This window comes from Strix uralensis, chromosome 2, assembly GCF_047716275.1.
Source record: "Strix uralensis isolate ZFMK-TIS-50842 chromosome 2, bStrUra1, whole genome shotgun sequence".
Classification (NCBI taxonomy): domain Eukaryota; kingdom Metazoa; phylum Chordata; class Aves; order Strigiformes; family Strigidae; genus Strix; species Strix uralensis.
Window position 1 is genome coordinate 138,579,878 of NC_133973.1, and position 19,339 is coordinate 138,599,216.

The 19,339-nt window shown below is 49.3% G+C and overlaps 1 protein-coding gene across 1 annotated transcript; it reads left to right on the forward strand.

Moving 5' to 3' along the window:
* The first annotated feature begins 5,217 nt into the window (after window positions 1-5,217).
* On the forward strand, window positions 5,218-6,301 carry LOC141939938 (olfactory receptor 51H1-like). Its single transcript, XM_074860675.1, has one exon. It carries the CDS (start codon window positions 5,218-5,220, stop codon window positions 6,172-6,174), a length of 957 nt encoding a protein of 318 aa, XP_074716776.1. The 3' UTR covers window positions 6,175-6,301.
* The last annotated feature ends 13,038 nt before the right edge of the window (window positions 6,302-19,339 follow it).

Consider the following 19,339-nt stretch of genomic DNA (forward strand, 5'->3'; position numbering starts at 1 on the left):
CAAAGCTGAGTGATGAAGTGATTAACTGGACAGGAAAGTTCAGTACAGATTCATTAAAACTGAGGTGCTCTGGCAAAACACAGCCCTGGTTTTGCATTGACAATGTTGTGTTCTGAGCTATCCATCCCTGCTCAGAAATAGGCATCTTGGGGCTATGACTGATGACTCCTCGAAAACATCAGTGGTACCATCACATCTTCACTCCAGACTCCTCTCCTCGTTTATCACCACAGGTTTCACTCGGTCTCCTCAGCGAGGGGGAGCTCAGGGCTGGTACGCAGCCATTTCTTCCTTCTCACTCATTTCCAGTGCTCCAGTGTGGGCTGATCCATGGGCTGCAGTCTCTTTGGGGGTACCCGCTCTGGTGGGGGCCCTTCATGGGCCGCAGTCCCTTCGGGGGCAGAGCTCCTACCACCATGGAGCACCTCCTACTGCTCTGACTTTGCCATTCCCATTGATGTTTCTCACTCTTTTTCACTCCTCCTCTCTGCCTGGTATTTTCTGCCCTTTCTTAAATATGTTTTCACAGAGGCACCACAAACTCCCCTGGCTGGCTCAGCTTTGGTGCATGATGGGTCTGATCCAGCTGGAACCATTGGCTCTGGCACTGGGCAGTGCTGGTCCTCCCTCCTGGCCACCCCTGCAGCCCACTCCAATACCCAAACCTTACCAGCTACACCCAGTACACTCGTCACAAATATCTTGAGCTGCCAGTTACAAATACTGGTTTGCTTTGTGCTGTGTGGATAACGAGTTATTTTTTTCCTAATTCAGGAATTGAAGCTCTTAATAAGATTTTTGCTAGAAATTCCTGCTTCCACAAAGTGGTATGTATCTGTTCCTACCAAACATATTTTTCTAAATTATAGCCAGTAAATAAATGCAAGAAAAAGAAGACACAGTGAAAAAGTTAATATTGGATGAAAATGTTTTATTCTGTCTGTCTCACTGCCCTTCTTGGACGTGCTGGGATGTGCTGCAAGGAAAGGAACAAGTCCCAGCTAAATGTTAACTCCTGAAGGGCTCTGGCTACATCCATAAAGCCATCAACCTGCTGAGCTTGTGTAGCCTTTTATTACAGCACTAGTGCTTGTTGCACAAAGTATATTTGCTCGACAATTTGCAGTCATAAATTATTGTTATTTGTGTTGTGATAGTGACTGAGAGCCTGCCAAGGGCTCAGGCAGCACGCTGCATAGTCAGAGAAGAGGAGCACATTCCCCATCCCCAAAGCTAAGCTGAGAAAATACAAGAAAAGTCGAGCTGGGTGCAGTTCAGTGGGCAGGCCTGTCATTGGAAATTTAAATTGAAATCAGGATCCTCCTCTGTATCTGCTTGGTCCTCACCCCGTAGATGATGGGGTTGAGCACAGCGGGCACCAGGATGTAGATGTTGCCCATGATGATATGGACCAGTGGAGCCAGGTCCTTCCCAAACCTGTGCACCACGGACAGCCCAATCAGGGGCACGTAGAAGGCCAGGACCACGCAGATATGGGCAATGCAGGTGCTGAACACCTTGAGCCTCTCCTTCCACGACGCCAGCCGCAAGACAGCCTTGAGGATCAGGACGTAGGAGAGGCAGATGAGGATGGCGTCCAAGCCCATGACCAGCAGGATGGCGGTGAGGCCGTACACCACGCTGGGGGTGGTGTTGGCACAGGCCAGGTTCATCACATCCTGGTGCAGGCAGAAGGAGTGTGACAGCACCCGGGAGCTGCAGAAGGGAAGGGGCAGAGCATGACTTGGTTCTGTCCCTCCTCTGGAGCCAGGTGGTGTTCTGGCAGTCTTAGAATGTTAAGTGTGTTTATTTTTCATACTGAAAATATGTTACCAGCACGAGAGCTGCACTGTAGTACCACCAGAGCAGTGCTTTCACAGTGTGAAACATGCTATCCAGACACAGAGTCACTGGGGCTGAGCAGGTTGCCCAGTACCGTGTACACCTCAGTTTTGTGTATCTCCAAGGATGGAGACTCTACAGCCTCTCCAGGCAGTCTGTGCTAGTGTTTGATTAACCTCATCATAAAAAAAAAAAAAAAGGTATTTGTTAGGTTTAAATGGAATTTCCTGGGTTTTCTAGTTTGTGCTCACTACCTCTTGTCCTTTCACTGGATACCACTAAGAACATGGTTTTGTCTTCTTTACTCCATCCCATCAGGTATTTACACACTTGGAGAAGACACACGCACAAAGAAAATCTCTTTGCCAAGGGAAATGTTCCTTCAACAGGGACAACACGTCCCTTAAAGGGCCTGAGACTCAAAAATGACAATAGTTGGCATTGGTAACTATTGATGCAGTATTGACACACCTGTGGGACCACCAGCTGCCTGGGGCACCGAGCTGGGTCCTCACCCCTGTGCCCTGGGGGGACGTCAGTGATGTGGAGCCCAGACCCACCACACTGGTGTGGAGCAGTGGGTGCATGCCTGCTTTTGAGGACTCATAAAGAGAAAGAAAAAAAGAAAAGAAAAGAAAAGAAAAGAAAAGAAAAGAAAAGAAAAGAAAAGAAAAGAAAAGAAAAGAAAAGAAAAGAAAAGAAAAGAAAAGAAAAGAAAAGAAAAGAAAAGAAAAGAAAAGGAAAGGAAAGGAAAGGAAAGGAAAGGAAAGGAAAGGAAAGGAAAGGAAAGGAAAGGAAAGGAAAGGAAAGAAAAGAAAAGAAAAGAAAAGAAAAGAAAAGAAAAGAAAAGAAAAGAAAAGAAAAGAAAAGAAAAGAAAAGAAAAGAAAAGAAAAGAAAAGAAAAGAAAAGAAAAGAAAAGAAAAGAAAAGAAAAGAGAAAAGAAAAGAAAAGAAGAAAAGAGAAAAAAAGTTTCTGATTATGAAGCTATTGTCTGGTTCTTCTGGTTTGTGCTCTTTTTTTGGTAACCTTTTGGGGATTTTTGTTACTGTCCTTATTTCCTTGTATTTAACCTGTCTATCTATTTAAATGCAATATAAGTGCACATATTCACTTTATATATGTATATATAAATGCAATTCCTTGTATTTAACCTGCCTATTTAAATGCAATATGCACACATATACAAATATCCCTATATAAAGTGTAGCTATGTATAATGGGGGAGCTGCATGGAGGCACCTGGGCAGGTGGAAGATAAAAGAGCTGGGTCTCTTCACATTCCAGAATGCAACAGTTGCACAGAGCAGGGTGAAACTGGGGAATTTTCTGAATACTCACTTTTTCTCATTTATTTTTCCACAGGCTGCCTTCACTCCCCTTTTTGCACTCTGCCATTTTTTTTTTCAGAGAAGACAGAAAAAATCTACATATGCACAGCCCTGTGGTGCTCACAGCCCCTGAGGAGCAAAGAAATCAGCTGTGAGTCCCTGGGCGAGACCCGTGGGGTTTGTTCCGTTTGGGTTAAATGCAGCTTCCCAGGTCTCTGCCCAGCGCCTGCCTGCAGCTCCCCAGCCCCGTCCCCTGCTGCCACCCGGGGTAAGTACAGGGGGGGCTGCCTGGGGATGACAGACTAGAGACGCTCTTCCCCCGCCAGGACAATTTGTTTGAGGGTTTGCACCAAAACAAGGATTTACAAAAGTCTCTGGCAGGAACAACAAAGCAGCATGTTAGAAAAGTGCTAAGATGGCAAATCGCTTCGCTAAATATTAATTTTGATCTGATATATACAGATGGACTTATATGAAAAGCCACCCTAAAAATTGATCTTCATCAATGATTAAAAAATGTCCTCATTCTCTCAAGTACTACACGAATGGGATGTGTAAGTTTATTTCTGTGATGACTTTGTTCCCCACAGGAGCTCCTCGGCTTTAGGTTCTTTACCCCCTCAGTTCCCTCTGTCGCTGTCCCAGTTCTCCCTCTCCCACGTTGCTCGGGTCAGTCTCAGAGCTTTGTCCCCTCCGCCCAGGGACAGTCAGCTCTATCTTTTGTCCCCGGGTGGCTCTTTCCCCTCCTGAGGGCAGCGGGTGTTTGAGGAGCAGCACCGCCCTGACCTGTGCTATTTGCGGGCACGACCGTTCTCCCACCGCCTGACCCTTCGGCCATGTGAAATCTTGGTTTATTTATTTTTTTTTTTCCTGATAGCAGATGAGGTCTCAGCGTGCACATGGGTGCGCAGACACAATCCGGGACAAATCTTAATCAGTTTGTGCTCTTCAGTGATGCAAAACGTATTTGTTTCCAGCTGAATAGAGACATTTTCCCTGCTCAGCCCTGGCAAGAGCTGAGGCTGTGCTGCTGTGGCCACCAGCTGTTCAGCTGGCGCTTTTAAGATGCACTAGATTTAACTGCCTTTGCAGAGAAACCTGTCTGGAATATTTCTCTGGAAATCTGCCCCAGCCTCCCGTCGCTGAGCATCGCAGCTGATGGCCGTGAGGCTGCCCAGGAGAGCTGGCAGCTTCCAGAGCGCTAAATGGAGACCTGGTGTTTGCTCTTGGGTTTTCTAACGGCCTCAGGTAGACGAAACACCACTTCAGGTTCTCTGTCTTATTTGAGCCTCTGAATTTCTTCCTTTCCATTTAACCTTTTTGGCAGCTATAAAGCACAAATCCATTTTCCTTCCATCAGGGTTGGTTTGGTTAATTGACTTGCAGCTTTAGCTGATAAAGCTCCCTAAAACGTTATACGTTTTGCCATACTTAAACAAAAAGGGAGGAAATCAATAGAGAGTCACATATAATGGGGCTACTTCTCAACTCAGAGTGAGCTGTTATCTCTTGTGGTCTGACCGCATTTGGTTCAGCACAAACACTGACCTTTCTCTGACTCTCTCCCCCTCCATCTCCCCTCTCCCGTCCGGGTGCTTCGGCCTCGCCAGGACCAACACGGCCAAGGCTGCCCTCCGGCTGCTGCCCTGGTCCCAGGGCTGACCTCCAGGTCCTGAGCCCACCTCTCCTCCTTCCCCAGGCAGGAGCAACCCAACCCCAGGCTGTCGTCCTGCCTGTGCTGCTGAGAAGCTTTAGGTGCCTCCCAAAGGGCTGAGCACCAAATATCCTGAAACTCTGGGTATTTAAAGGTTGGGGAGACACATTAAATGCCACACTGCTCTTTCCTTGTTATCTGCACAGCCCAGACAGTGACCCTGGGACTGGTCCCCTGGGTCGATGTGATGGTTATTCCTGAGGGCAGCTGCATGGGGGGTTTTGGGCCGTCCTCCCAAGACCATTGCAGCTGGGGTGCACGGGGTGTCTCACAGCAGGGCTTTTATTCCAAGACACTATTATTTCCAGACCCTCGGACCATCAGTGTGTGAGATGTCATCTTCCAATAGGACTGGGTCCAGTCCTCTGACCTTCATCCTCACCGGCATTCCCGGCCTGCCGGTGAGCAGCTACTGGCTGGCGTTGCCTCTCTGCTGCCTGTACCTCCTCATGCTCCTGGGGAACTGCTCCTTGCTGTGGATGATAGTGACAGACCACAGCCTCCATACCCCGATGTACTATTTCCTCTCCATGCTGTCCATGGCAGACCTGGGCTTGTCTCTCTCCACCCTGCCCACCATGTTGGCCATTTTCTGGTTCAAGTCCACCTCCCTCCGATTTGAGGCATGCGTTGCCCAGATGTACTTCATCCACTCCTTCTCTGCCATTGAGTCTGGGGTCCTGGTGGCCATGGCTTTTGACCGCTTCGTTGCTATTTGCTACCCTTTGCGCTACGCCTCTGTCCTGACGAGATCCCTGGTAATGAAGGTGGGGGGGGTGATCTTCACACGGGGCGTCTGTGTGGTGCTACCCGTCGCCATCCTTATTAAGAAGATGCTTTTTTGCAGGCCCCGTGTCCTGTCTCACTCATTCTGCCTGCACCAGGACATGCTGAGGCTGGTTTGTGGCGATGTCAGGGTCAACAGCTTGTACGGGCTGACTGCGGTGATCCTCACCAAGGGGCTGGACTCCCTGACCATCCTCCTGTCTTACATGATGATCATCAGGGCCATCTTGGGCAGCGTCTCCCAGGAAGCACGAGCCAAAGCCTTTAGCACGTGCATCTCCCACCTCTGTGCCGTCCTGATCTTCTACATCCCGCTCATTGGTTTGTCCATCATCCACAGGTTTGGGAAGCACCTGCCCCCCCTCACCCACACGCTCCTGGCCGATGCCTACCTCCTCGTGCCGCCTGTCCTGAACCCACTCGTGTACAGCTGGAAAACAACGCGGATCCGCAGGCGGATCCTCATCCTGCTCCGCCAGAGAGGGACCCAGCAGCGGGTCTAGGCCCAGAGCAGCAACGCCCCAAAGATCGTCTCCGTCCTTTCCTCTCCGGACTGGTTGCTCATGGGCAATATCATCTCCTGGAGAAAATCACTCATGCTCCTTCACTTCCCAGGAGAAACCTGTCACCTCTTCCGCAGCACAGCTCTTTTCCTCTCCACGGAGGGGTGGATTATGGCAATTCACAGTATTCCACTTCCCATTTTGGGATGCCCGACTTCCCAGAAAGTCTGCAGGAGGGCAGAGCTGGTGTGGGAGGAAGGCAGAGCTGTCCTCCCTGCAGGTGGGAGAGAGAAGACAGCTGAGAGCAGACTTTTGTCAAAGAATTCACAGCTAACAGCCGTTTTGGTCTCTGAAGAAATATAAACAGTGTTGCCAGGCTTGTGCTTTTAATTACAATATCTCTATATTGGTTTATTATATGAAAATGTCAGCTCCCAGAGTTATGTGATTATATGAGACTCCTCAGCTTTCATTATACAAACAATGTGATTCACATCTTTACAGTTATGGAGACAGGAACTAGTGGCCTATGGACTGTGACCTAAGGACACAAACCCAGAAAACCAAGTCCCGTCTTGCTGCAGCGTCTGCAAAGGGAGTGTATGGTTTTACTGTCTCATGATACCATCTGCCCGGCCTATAACTCTGCTGGGAACGTCACAAAAATCTCTCCCCACCTCCCAGGTTAGGGTTCAAATGAGGGCAGGTTGGTCTGGTGTGGAGGCACAGGGTGCGATGGGTGTGCGACGGGTGTGCGATGCGATCTGAACTCACCCTGAGACTCCTGGTGCCATTTCTATACTGCCACAGATCCTTGTATAAGTGACATGTTCCATATGGGTGGTCTGAGCTGCCCCTCTTAGAGCATCAAGGCTGTCGTTAGTGGAGCCTCCACCCCGTCCCAAGGCAATCCACCTCCTGACTAACCACCCTTGTGTAAAATAATACCCCCTGCAAGCCAAATCCTTGTGACTCTGTCACATCTGCAGGGTCATACCACACCTTTTGCTCCTTTCTGCCCCCAAATCAGTGCCTTGGGTCTTTCTCATGGGCTGGTCTCCTCCTCTGGGCTCCCTCAGCCCAGCCTTTGCCTCATCCCAGTAGCTGAGCGGTCAAGAAGGAGGGAGCAGGGTGAAAAGGAGAAAGAGAAGCCGTGACCTTGCACGTGAGAGCCCCCAGCTCATGGGAGAGAGCGTGCTGCAGGGATGCTGCGAGCAGCACTCGTGCCGGGGAGGGATGAAGGCAGAGGAAACCACCTATTTCAGTGCAGGCTCTTGGCAGGGTCAGTGTCCAGCCATGTGAAGAAGAGGCACAAGGTCAAGACTGGAGCTTGGGATGCCCTGGCCATCTGTCAGCAGGTTCCAGCAAACTGGGAGATGCTGCACGTAGCAGGGATGTGCTGGAGAGCTTTGCTAGGGAGAAAAAAAAATGGTGTTTCTCTTTAGCTTTTTATTTGTTTCCCATCCACCCCACCCAGCTCCAAAAGCTGCTTTGGGAATTGCACTGAGAGCTTCTCCCAGCTCTCCTTGGTGCTGCTGTGGAGCATCCAAATGGCAAGGATCAGTGCCATGAAAGGGAGTTAGGTCCTTTTTTTTGGCAAGTGTGAGAGAGTTACAGGAAAATTGTACCTGGGTTTTTCTTTTTCATCAGGAGGAGGAAATGCTCTGTCTCTTCCAGAGTCTGTTGGGTACCATCACTGGGAGGTGCCCAGCAGTAAATCCAGCAGGAACACATGGCTGCTGCTGTGCATGCTGCTTCTCAGATGCTGGGAAGGGACCAGTGTCTGCAGGAGGAAAGATGCACTCCGTGCAAAAATAAAGGTGGATGCAAGGCAAATGCCATTGTTTAACACGGAATCTCTGGGCTCGTGGCTGGGAAGCTGCCAGAAGTCTCTTCTGTGTTTTTCCAAGGGTCTGTAAAGTAGATGTCTGAAGACAGGGCATCTGTGTATGTCCGTGCTGAAACTGCTGGGCAGCTTCGATCTGCCAACAAGAGGTCAGAAGCCGGGGACCTCACCACGGCGACCTGAGCGCTCGGTGCTGTTACACCCTGCCGTGACCACAGGCGTGTCGCTGTGTGAGCTCAAGAAGGAGAAGTTTATTTCGTGCTTGAATGTTTTGCTAAATCCAGTGAGTCAGACTGAGCAAGCCCTGGGGAAGAGCAAGTGTTGTTGGAATCAGCTTGTGGACGGGAGAGAGCAGCTCCCCGGGAGGATAATGCAGCTGATGCATGTCAGCCACTGACAAATCTGGTGGCTGGTTTGGACCAGTTGCCTCACAGGCAAAGTCCACAACTGGGTTAAACCACCAGCACCTCACCCATTTGAGCCCAGCAGTGCTGACCGACCCCAGGCTCTGAGTCACCCAGCCCCAGAGAGCATCTCGCAGCCCCAGACAGCATCTCCTTCCAGGGACAGACGTGACATGACAGTTTGTCCATCTGGTGCTAATGGGGCTTCCCAGCCCTCCTGGAGGCGACTCTCACTCAGGAATAGAGCGCAGCTAATGCACTGCCCTCCTGAAGGGCCTGTGTGATGCCGAGGAATGAAATTCATAGTAATTTTAGTTGGTATTTATCCTAAAAACACCTCACCCACTTTACGGAGTAACGAGACCGGGTGCTGTGCTGGCTGTTGATTTAGGTTTGCAATCTGAAATCACAGAATCACAGAAATGTGCTGCCCTGAGGCCTGCAAGCATTCGCCGAACCTGCAGCTCCCGCTGAACCCGGCTGTTCTCCAGCTGTCTCCGAGTCACGGCGATTTGCCGGCTTCATTTAATAATTGACAGGACCGCGCGGCTTCCTAACACTCGCTGTTTGCTTTTCTATGTTTGACTTTCCATCGACGGCACCAAAAGCAATAATGTACATACCAATTTTTCTACAAGTGCTTTCCACCTGTCGATCCCTTTCTCTTATCTGCCTTTGCTCGGCCCTGTACCTACATCATACATTTGCCATCACAAAATTCCCTTTTGCCAGCAAACAGTGTAAGTTGTCAGCTTCTCCTTCCCACCAGCACCTGCACAGCCGGGTAAGCACAGTGGCTCTGATGATGCTACACAGGGATGTGAAAATAAACGAAGTCCAGACGCCGCCTTGCTTGCTTCTTATTCTGGTCAACATTTGTGTTTTGTACCAGTCTCACATTTCAGTCGTGTGTGCAGCTTTCCTCCTGAAATAGCTGATCACACACAGCCCTCGCGACGGATTCAGCTGGTTTTGTCTTAACAGATTTCACAGGGTTTCTCTTCCAAGGAAGGGGGAAGGCTCCCTGCAGCAGCCCAGCTTTCTTACTGCTAAAACTTCATCTGCTCTGCAAGACATAAAAACCAGGCCCTAGCTATGAAGTTAAGGGAGTCTATAGACAAGTTCTGAAACTGGGTCAGATCTGGGATAATCTGATGCATACCACTGAGATTTTTTTTCTGTTTATTATTTTTAGTAGCAACCATCCAACTCCTTATGCATCTTGGGATTTATCTGTTACAAAGTCCTGTTAAACTCCAGGGAACTTTGTAGTAAATCAACATGAATGAAGGTCCGAGAAGAGTTACATGTTCATTGGGAAAGTTTGTTTTATCTTTGGAATTGGACGTGGACTAATGTTCTGACCTACTTTAAGACCACAAAATCCTCTGTTTATGCCTCCATATCCGTATGTTTGCACATCTCCAGAAAGAGCGGCTTTTAGCTCCATGTAAACAGATTTCATACATTAATCTCAACCTTGAGAATGAAGTAGATCACAGTTGAGGCCAAAATGAATTGGACGTTTCAAGCAGACAAAGTGGAACACCATAAAAGGGTGTAGAGCTTTTCAAAGCACTGAGGAAAAACTCCAAAATCCAGCTTCTGGGTTTCCCTAGATGCAGTTCTGCATTCAGTGTCCCAAATTTGGGACTACGTGTGGGCCTGGGGTCCACAGTCCTGTGGGGTGGTGAGTCAGTGCAGCCGTGGAGCTGTGGAGCACATCTGCTCTAAGGCGAGCTGAGATGCTCTGTAGGTTCAAGCAAGGAAAATTCAAACTAAAATCTACCCTTGAAACCACATCCTAGGCAACAAGCACTTCATCTTAAATCTCACCTGGTGGGTGTGACCCATTGGAGGTGTTTACAGCTCTGTAGGTCATGCATGAATAAACCCTCAGCTTTTTCCCCACAAGTGTCTTTGGAGAAGCTCAGGGTGGGTTACGTTGGGTGGGTTTTAGGATTTGCAGAATGATCCTGGTCTCCAGCTGTGGGAGAAAAATGAGGCATCGTGGCTGCAGAGGCTGATCTCATTGGATCATGCGAGGACCTGGCCAGCCCATGCCTGGGAGCTGCTGCCCACTGTCACCAGGGGATGGCTCTCCAGTGTCCTCCTCCTCCTCCTCTTCCTCTCAGCACCTTGGTTAAGCAGGGTTAGTCTTGTGGCTCTCGGCCCTACCGTTGCGTTTCTTCTTGCAGAGAGAGAGTTTGTCCAGCCTCATTTAGAAATCCATGAACTCACTTCAGTGTGAGGGATGGATCAGATGACCTCTTCAAGCCCATTTTGATCGAACTGTCTATGATTTCTAGGATTAGGACAGAACGGACAGCACAAAACTGTACCATCATGGCTTTGATGGTGCTAAGGGCTCCTGGTTAGGTTTTCATCCCTGCTTCTGCTGTGGAGTGCTGCATTACTGACTTTGGCCTACCGTGTCCAGAAACCATTGCCCAACAACAGTGACATCTTTAATCACCAGACATCCATCCTGGTGGCTGGCAGTGACATTTCTGTCCAGCCTCTGTGCTCTAATATCCTTGTACCTGCTAGAAACTATGCACCCTGTATTGCAAAGGTGAAGAGAAGCCTCCATGCACCCAGATATATTTTGTGTTTTGCGCAAGTCCTCACAGATCCAGTCCTACCCTTTCTGATACTGCCAGCCACGCCGAGCCTGATTTGGTCTAATTTCATGGAAATTGCCTTCAATGCCTGCCCTCTCCATACCTTCTTCCTCAGTGAGGTTAGGCTGGGTGTGTGTCCCTATTGCAGTGCTCTCAGAGAAATACCTCATTCTTCCTAAACTTGATAATGGAGGAGGTAGGAGTCGTGTCTTTATCCAGAGATACCTGCATTGTCCTCTCTTTGTTAAATACTTTTAAAAGCCTGAGGGCTGAGAAGATGGGGTCTCCAGGCATAAAGGCCAACAAGCTGTGGGACCTGAGTACGGTACCCTGTGGCTGGCCCTACAGTCCTTGGCTCATCTTCTGACCCCTGTGATGATGCTGGACATCACTGGACAAGTGCCTCAGACCCCTGAAATCAGCACCTCTCCTGTCATCCTTCCCAGATTCCCCCCTTCCTGCAGGGACTCATGCTTGTGCACAACCTGGGGAATCACCTCTGTGTGCCCGGGGCTGCCAGCAGCAACACCAGGCAGCTCTGCAGGAGATCTGTAAACCAGTCTGCCCAAAAAGCAGAATTCTGGTCATAAAATTGCTTCCCAAGGGGACCTTATTCTCAAAGGAACTGGAAAATTCATAAGTGCAAATTTTAATGGAAAATTTCCCTGCAATCCTTCGAACGGCACCTCTGGTTACACTGGTATTTCTCCTTTGGCTGTTTGCTCTGCTCCCACCCCTCCTCTTTGAGACACCATTTCAGACATAAAACCTGTCTCTGAAACAAGCAAAAAAACCCTTGTGTATGCAGGAGCAGCAACAAGATTCTGACTTCACTCAACGTCAGAGTTACTCCTACGTCAATCACCAAATCCCCTTGATTCCTCACTTGGCCCCTTTCCAAAGCAGAGTCATCTGATAACATTTTCTCAATTCCTAGATTGGATTTCAACCAGTTCGATGATGTCACAGTGATTTATTTTGAAGAAATCATTGCAGATGAGCAACATAACCTCATTACTGTCTCTCCTCACAGCTCTGCTCTCATTTCCTTGCTGCTGTTACTGAGATGCCTGTTGCGATATCTTAAAATTATGACATTATAAGAGACTGATAAAGGTGAATGGACACATCTGGCCTTACCAGTATGAAACTACTTTAGCCTACAGAATACAAAAATTAATACCCAAAGTATTTTCAACCTTTTCAAAATTATATTCTGGAATTTCAGTCTCTTTAAACCTTGCAAAACAGGGTGAAGACAAACATGAAATTCTTCCGGCGTGCGTGTGGCATGTATGCACCACGATCCGGCCACCTTGATCCGGATGGAGCCAGACAACCTGGAAACACTTCGGATTAATTAATTGGTGCCATTCTTCTCTTTCATTCTAAGCAGGAAATCCTCCCGCCTTGCAGACCACGGATTTTCCTGCCCCCAGCAAGCATTTGACCCCATTTTAGGTCTCTCAGGGATGCACGTGCATTTTTTTTTTGTCTTTTGCAAAACAGTGGTCTCTCTACAGCTAATGCCATTCCTGGTGGAGCTGTGCTGTGGACGGCGAGCACAAGGAGGTAGAAACCATGGAAAGAAGTCCCTAAGGAACGATGCTTGTCCAAGAGTCACAGCACGCACCGCTGAGTTTGGGGATCTGGCACCACTCTCACTGAGATCACACACCAGCAGCAAGTTTCACTGCTTTGTCTCGACATTCCTTCGCCATCAGGGTAAATTTATTGCATCCCAGCTGTTATTTACAGCCTTTGGACAATGTTATCCTGGTGGTGGAGGTCTGGGACATGCTGTACATGATGTGCTTTGGGTTCATATTTTAGCAAATTAGAGACAGGTTGTGTTGACCTGCGTTCCCCTCTCAGTTGCCTCTGAATCACCTCTATCTGCCAGCTTCACTTAATACAGGAAAATGAAATACAGGGGTTTTGCAATGTTTGCAGATTTCTCTGGGATTGTTTGATTTTCCAGCCCACACACTAAAAGCAGAGAGTCTGCTGCCTTCGTGACAGGACTCCCTGTCCTTTCTGCATTTTCTGAATCCTCCCATTGTATTATTTACCTGATGTACCAAGTCAGGCATTAAATATGTCAATGTTTGCCCGTGAGCTCTTGTGAGCTCGTTCATTTCTGTAGGATGAAGCGCTGGTGACCGAGGATCTCCTGCATGTCGCTCAGGGCAGCACAGGAAATTGGTTGACACCACTTCACTTTACCCAGGGTTTTTGTGATGATTTCAATTAAAGACACTATTTTTCTGCTGAAACAATCCAGGTGGGTTGGCCTCTGAACCAGCTGCAGCTGTACAGGCTTAAGAGTGCTCCACACAGGTTTAACTGCCCTGCTCCCTGCAGAAGACCTGCTGGAGTGGTATCTGCTTCTATAATTTCATCCGAGCCCTGTGTTGAGGTCACCATGTCATTCATAAAGTGGTGAAGTTAAAGTGGACCCACTTAGGCACAGGACCAGAGCCAGAGAGGGTTTCTGCAGGTTTGGAAGTTGCCCAGACGCCCAGGACAGGAATACATGAATGGAGTCACATCCGGGCTTCACCACAGATTGATCCCACCTTTGACTGTTCAGACTACAAAAAGTCTTGCAGCCAGCTTAGATACCTCAGACAGAGTGCAGGAGAACCACTGTCGACACCAGGCACAGCAGCAGAAGGGAGGGACCTCCTGTCGCCTTTCAAAGCTATTTCAACTTCCAGGGCTGAAGTGGTCGCAGTTGCAGAGGTTTCTGCAGCAGATGTTGTTTCCAGGTCCAGACCTGGATCCAGGGCACTTGTCCATCCTCCCCTTTTCTGTGCACACATACATCTGCCCCTGACTCCAGTCCTGCCCCATGAAAGTCCCTCACACACTTACTGCAACCCCAAACTGGCGCCAGACCAAAGCCTCCCTTCTCCAGCCCCCCTTCTTTATCCTTCCCCAGGACTTAGGGACATGGTTTAGTGGTGGACCTGGTAGTGTTAGGTTAATGGTTAGACTCGATGATCTTAAAGGGCTTATTCCAACCTGATGACTCTATGCTTCTATGATGTCCCACTGCAATCAAAGCCTGGCCCATGTCACGCTTCTCCAGCATCCACACACACCTTTCAGGCCAGGATTGTAGTCCCAACCCCACCAGTTCCACCATCTTCAACCACAGCCCTCAACACACACCCGCCCCCCAGGGACACGCTACAACTGCCGCCTGCCAGGAGCTGCTGGATCTTGTGTGTCTGACCCATCACACCCTCCCCTGGGTTGTCAGCTGGTGCTACCAGCTCATCCCCAGAGCTCAGTGGGGAGGATTCCCCCTCACGCTAAGGCCCAAGGGATCCCAAAGCGGGAGAGCTGCCCAACTCCAGGGTTATGTGGTCCTTTGGGGAATTCGTCATCAGAGCAGCTGGTGCCTGTCCAGGTTCTCCCGAGCTCTTTTCCTCGGTGTTATTTTTGAGCCTTGGTTGATGGCTGACTGGGAAAACTGTTGCGTCACTGCTGGTGATGTCAGAGCTGCTGCTGCCAATGTGGTCATCTGCTCCTTCGGTAGCAAGTGGGAGGGACAGCCTGCCAAGGAGAAGACATCCCTTCTGGTCTGCAATGTCTCCTTCCAGGCAGCTGGGATATTTTTGTCCAGCTCAACACAGCCGCTGCAGCCAAAGAAAACTGTGTATGATCAAACAGCCTTTGCATTTCTGAAACTTTTTGAAGGAGAGAAGGATGGGGGACGTGGCTGCCTTCCTCCCCTCTCCAAACTCTGGAGCAACCCTGAGGGACATGGCTGGGCCAGTGGGAAGTGAAACCTCCACAGCAGCCGCCTTTGAGTCTCACCTTTCAGTTCAGACCTTTGTGTGGACACACAGATGGTGGAAAAGAAAGAAGCCGGAATTGGTGCCAATATGATGATTTCAGGTAGCAACGGTGGTCCTGTTCTCCTGGATCTTCCTAAACCCTTTCCTATTTGCATATGTCCAAGGAGCATTACCTTCCTAAAAGTTGTGAGCGTCCTCATTTTGAACTGGGTCTTGTAAAGTCTTTTACATGGGAAGACCAAGTCCCCCCTGCCCTTCCCTCCTCACCATCCCTTCTCACACTCCTATCAGTACTCACACAGTGAACTCTGGCCTGTACAGTAAATATGATTAGGACTGGCTTATGTTCAATTTATAAACATTTACACCAGACTGATGTGTGCCAAGTCGTGGCTGTGTTCCTCCTCAGCTGTGGTTCTGGGAAAGCTTTTTTTTTTAAGATGGGAAAATAGATTAACAGATCCTCACACTCCTTCCCATATACATGCAATACCTGTGCTTCTGGGAAAAGGGATTAAGCAGAAAACCATCAAGAATGACTTGGTGGGAACATCACTGCAGGAAGCTCAGTGCATGTGGGTGAGCCTTGAGACACAAATCAGAGGGAATTGTAAGATTTTGAGCATGTCTGGTACAAGATGAAATTATCTCACATTATACAATAGGCGTGGGGGTCATTCAGGTAAGATCAACATTTTATAGTGGCTGCTGGAAGCCTGAGCCCTTTTTCTCATTCAGCCATGGGCCTGCTGGATAACCCTGAGCAGACACTTTCACCTCCAAGCCATTCCCTTGCTCCAGCAGACCCTATGCAACCCCTCTCTGGGCCAAGCCTACAACCAGGTTGCTCGGCACGCTGGTCTTGAGAGGACCTCAAGCACGACACTCAGGCTAGAAATAGGTTATGATTTCAGCAGATGCCAGATAAGTAACCAGGGGGAAATTTTCTCTCTGGCGGTTCCTAGGGGTCATGCTGCAAGTTTGTAAACCAGATCGTTGCTCCCAGCTGCACAGACGCAGGTTTGTCTGCAGCCTCTCAGTGCAGGAGCCTGGACAAGTGACGCTGGGAACTGCCTGATACGTAGAGGAAAATGGTGGCAGAGAGGCCCAGGGAAAAGAAACTTAATGTGCGTGAAAAATGAGCGTGTGCAGGCAGCTGGGCTGAGCAGAGCAGGGAAGGAGAGACCACGTCATTTCCACAGATGACGAGTCCAAAAAGATTCAAGGTTATACCTTTTCTGCAGATCTGTGGAAAAACAGGTCTGGAAGGGGCCTGGAGAAGGTGTTTATCTTGCCTGTGCCTTTGCCCTGAGACAGGATCAGCTCAGCTGAAACTGCCACCGAAAAACATACAGGAAAAATGTTCAGGAAAACCATCTGTGGTGGCCACTCCATGACCATGCCAACCTGCTCCCCGGCTTCACTGCCCACCCCTTGCCTAACCTCAGGTTTCCTTCCTGCCAGTTCAGCCCATGACACTTTGCCTTCGCCCCCCAGTCTGGTTATTCCCACCTCTGCAGCATCCTTCAGGACACTTTCCTCTCCCTGCTGCCTCCGAGGCCATCTCCCATTTTCGCTCTGCACCGTGGCATCTCAGCCGCTCTAAACCCATCACACCACATTTAAGTTTTGTGCTCGTCATGGCCAGCTGTGATGCAGCTTTCACTTCCAACGTAAAGACGTTGTTCTCCAGCTAAAGCTTGTTTGCTCTGAAGACCCTAAGAACTGTTCTACTAGACCAAACTAAAGGTCCATCCATCCTTCCATCCTGCCTTGAAGAGTGGCTATTAATGGCCATTTAGGAAGGTAATTCAGTTTATCCTTCTCTTGGCACATGTCCCAGCACCTAGCAATCAATTTAGAGGCTTCCTGAACAGAAGGCAGTGCCTTGGCCATTATGTTTAATAGAAATCAATTAATCTCTCACCTATGGGTTTGACTAATACTTTCTTGAACTTATATATGTACTTTGGGGTCCCACAACAGCCAGCAGCAATGAGTACCATAATTCCATTATAAACTCTTTAAAAAAATGCTTTTTTATTTGTTTTAAATCTGCTTGATATTTTCAGGGTGTGTCCTCCCCCTCCTAGTGCACATGGTGTGAGGAAAGGTGAATAATCATTCCATACGTATTCTCTCCTCCCCACTCATTATCTTATTGACCTTTCCTGCACTGCTTTACTGTCTCTTCTCAAGGCTGAAGAGTCCTTTTATGATAATCCCCACCTCTACAAGAGCTTCCCTGAAGTGGTCAGGCTGTTGAACTAGATGATCATTGTAGGTTCCTTCCAACTGAATTTTCCCTTCCCTTCCCTTCCCTTCCCTTCCCTTCCCTTCCCTTCCCTTCCCTTCCCTTCCCTTCCCTTCCCTTCCCTTCCCTTCCCTTCCCTTCCCTTCCCTTCCCTTCCCTTCCCTTCCCTTCCCTTCCCTTCCCTTCCCTTCCCTTCCCTTCCCTTCCCTTCCCTTCCCTTCCCTTCCCTTTCCTTTCCTCACTTTTGAGCATGTTTTCTCCAGGCCATTTGCTAGCTTCAGTGGTTCTTCTTCCTCTGTTTTTTTCACATCTGGCAGGTCTACAGATAAGAAACCTCTGCCAGGACCCTTCAGATGAGTGTCACCAAGGCTCAGTGTATTCAGCCATAAGCCTGGCTGTGAGGTTTAACAACCAGGTAGGAGCCGGCAGCTGCCTTACTTAAAATTAATGCTTGTAAATTAATTGTTCTTTGGCTCTGGGGCCACCCAGCACCAGGCGGTCCAGGATCGTGCCAACAAACCCTTCAGCCTCTGAACTGAGGCAGCGACATCATTCAGGCTCCTGAGCCCCTGCCTGGGAGTTGCCGAGGGGCCAGTTGGCTCCGGTCAGCAACGTGCCAGGGGCCCTGATAACAATGTCCTGGTGTCCATTGTGGGCAGCGCCCCGGCACAGCCCGGTTTATGACTACAGAAATATCTCTTAGGTCCAGCGGCTGTATTTACTACAGACACCTCCTGCGAGAATGGGCAAACCCATTGTCTTGGTTTGGCAGCCACAGAAATAGGGGTTAATAGCAATTTCCACGCCACAGCTGAGGTAGCAAAGATAAAATTATTACCATGAGACATCTAGGTACAACAGGCTTCTGGGCCATCTGAGAGGATATCCGCTAATGTGTCTGTGTTTGGCTTCGAAATATTTAGTTTGTTTTTATTGTGCAATATATTATGATTTTAATTAAACATTTTGTGTCTCACTGGTCACAGGGGGATAGCCAGAACTTCACCTCTGTTATTCCCTCAGAGAGATACTGCAAACACTCTTCTTGCAAAATTTATTATTATTTGCATTACGGATCCATTCTCACAATAAAAATTATGTGCATTGACAGCATGCTGCAGCATTGCCAGCCATAAATCACAGGGAGCTATAAACATGTCGCCCAATAAACTATCAGGAGAAAATCATGCCTGCTGGGGGAGCATCATAAATGGAAAAGATCGTTTACTTCACACACTGTTTTCACCGCTACGCCTCATGCTGTTTACGCATGGGGAGCTTGGGCTCCACACGGCTCCCGGGTGATTGGACGGGGTCAGTCCTCAGGGTGCGTTATAAGCGCTGCCCTCCCGACACTGGGATGCGGATGCACGTTCTTCCTCTGCATCACAACAGGGTTGTGCTGTCTGCGCAGGTCGTAAAGCCCCTGGGCCTCCGCCACCGTGCTCGGTAAGTACCTGGGGCAATTAGCAGCCTCTCCATCCTTGCACTCCCGTTTACTGGTGCAGTGGCTGTGGTTTATGGAGCTGGACACCAACACGGGTGGGGACGTGCATCTCCAAAGCCCTGCTCGGGAGGTCCACGCCGCTCCACGGGACGCGCTGGGTTGGATGGACCAGAGGGAGTGGGCGGCTGTAATTTCAGGCACTGCCGGCACTGTGCTACAGCCGGGGAAGATCCAGCCATCGTGGTGCCGACTGCTGTTGTGCTGTGAATTTTGTGCAAGAGTCAGCCTGCTCTTCCACCATCTGCTGGCCTGGCTCAGCTGGTGGGAATGGCACCTTCCTGTCCTTGCCTGGAAAGTCAACAAAAATTCATCTCTGTGGGTGCTGCATCTCCAGAGCTCCCTTGCTAATCTTCCTCCCTTCGCTGAGCGGCTGAGCCCTCGCTTGGATGCTTGAGTTGGCAGCGATGTAGTTGTGAAAATAACAAAACCTCCTCTTGGGAAAAAAGCAGATATCTTGGTCTCATCCTTCACCAGCCCCTGCTCTTGCCTACGCTGAGAAGAACTCTTAAAGCACCAGTACTTTTCTTAAGTTATTGCTGAAAATCAAAGTCAGGGACAGGCAAGAAATCAGGAGGTGGCTTTTGAGGGCTGCAGAAGGAGGGATGTCACCGTGTCCTCCATGAGGCATCTGCATTCATGCCTGACCCCTTCCCCCAGGTGTCCAGGGTAGCTCCTGGGGAGCAGAAATGCCCTGGGCACTGATCGGGTGGATGGTTTTCTC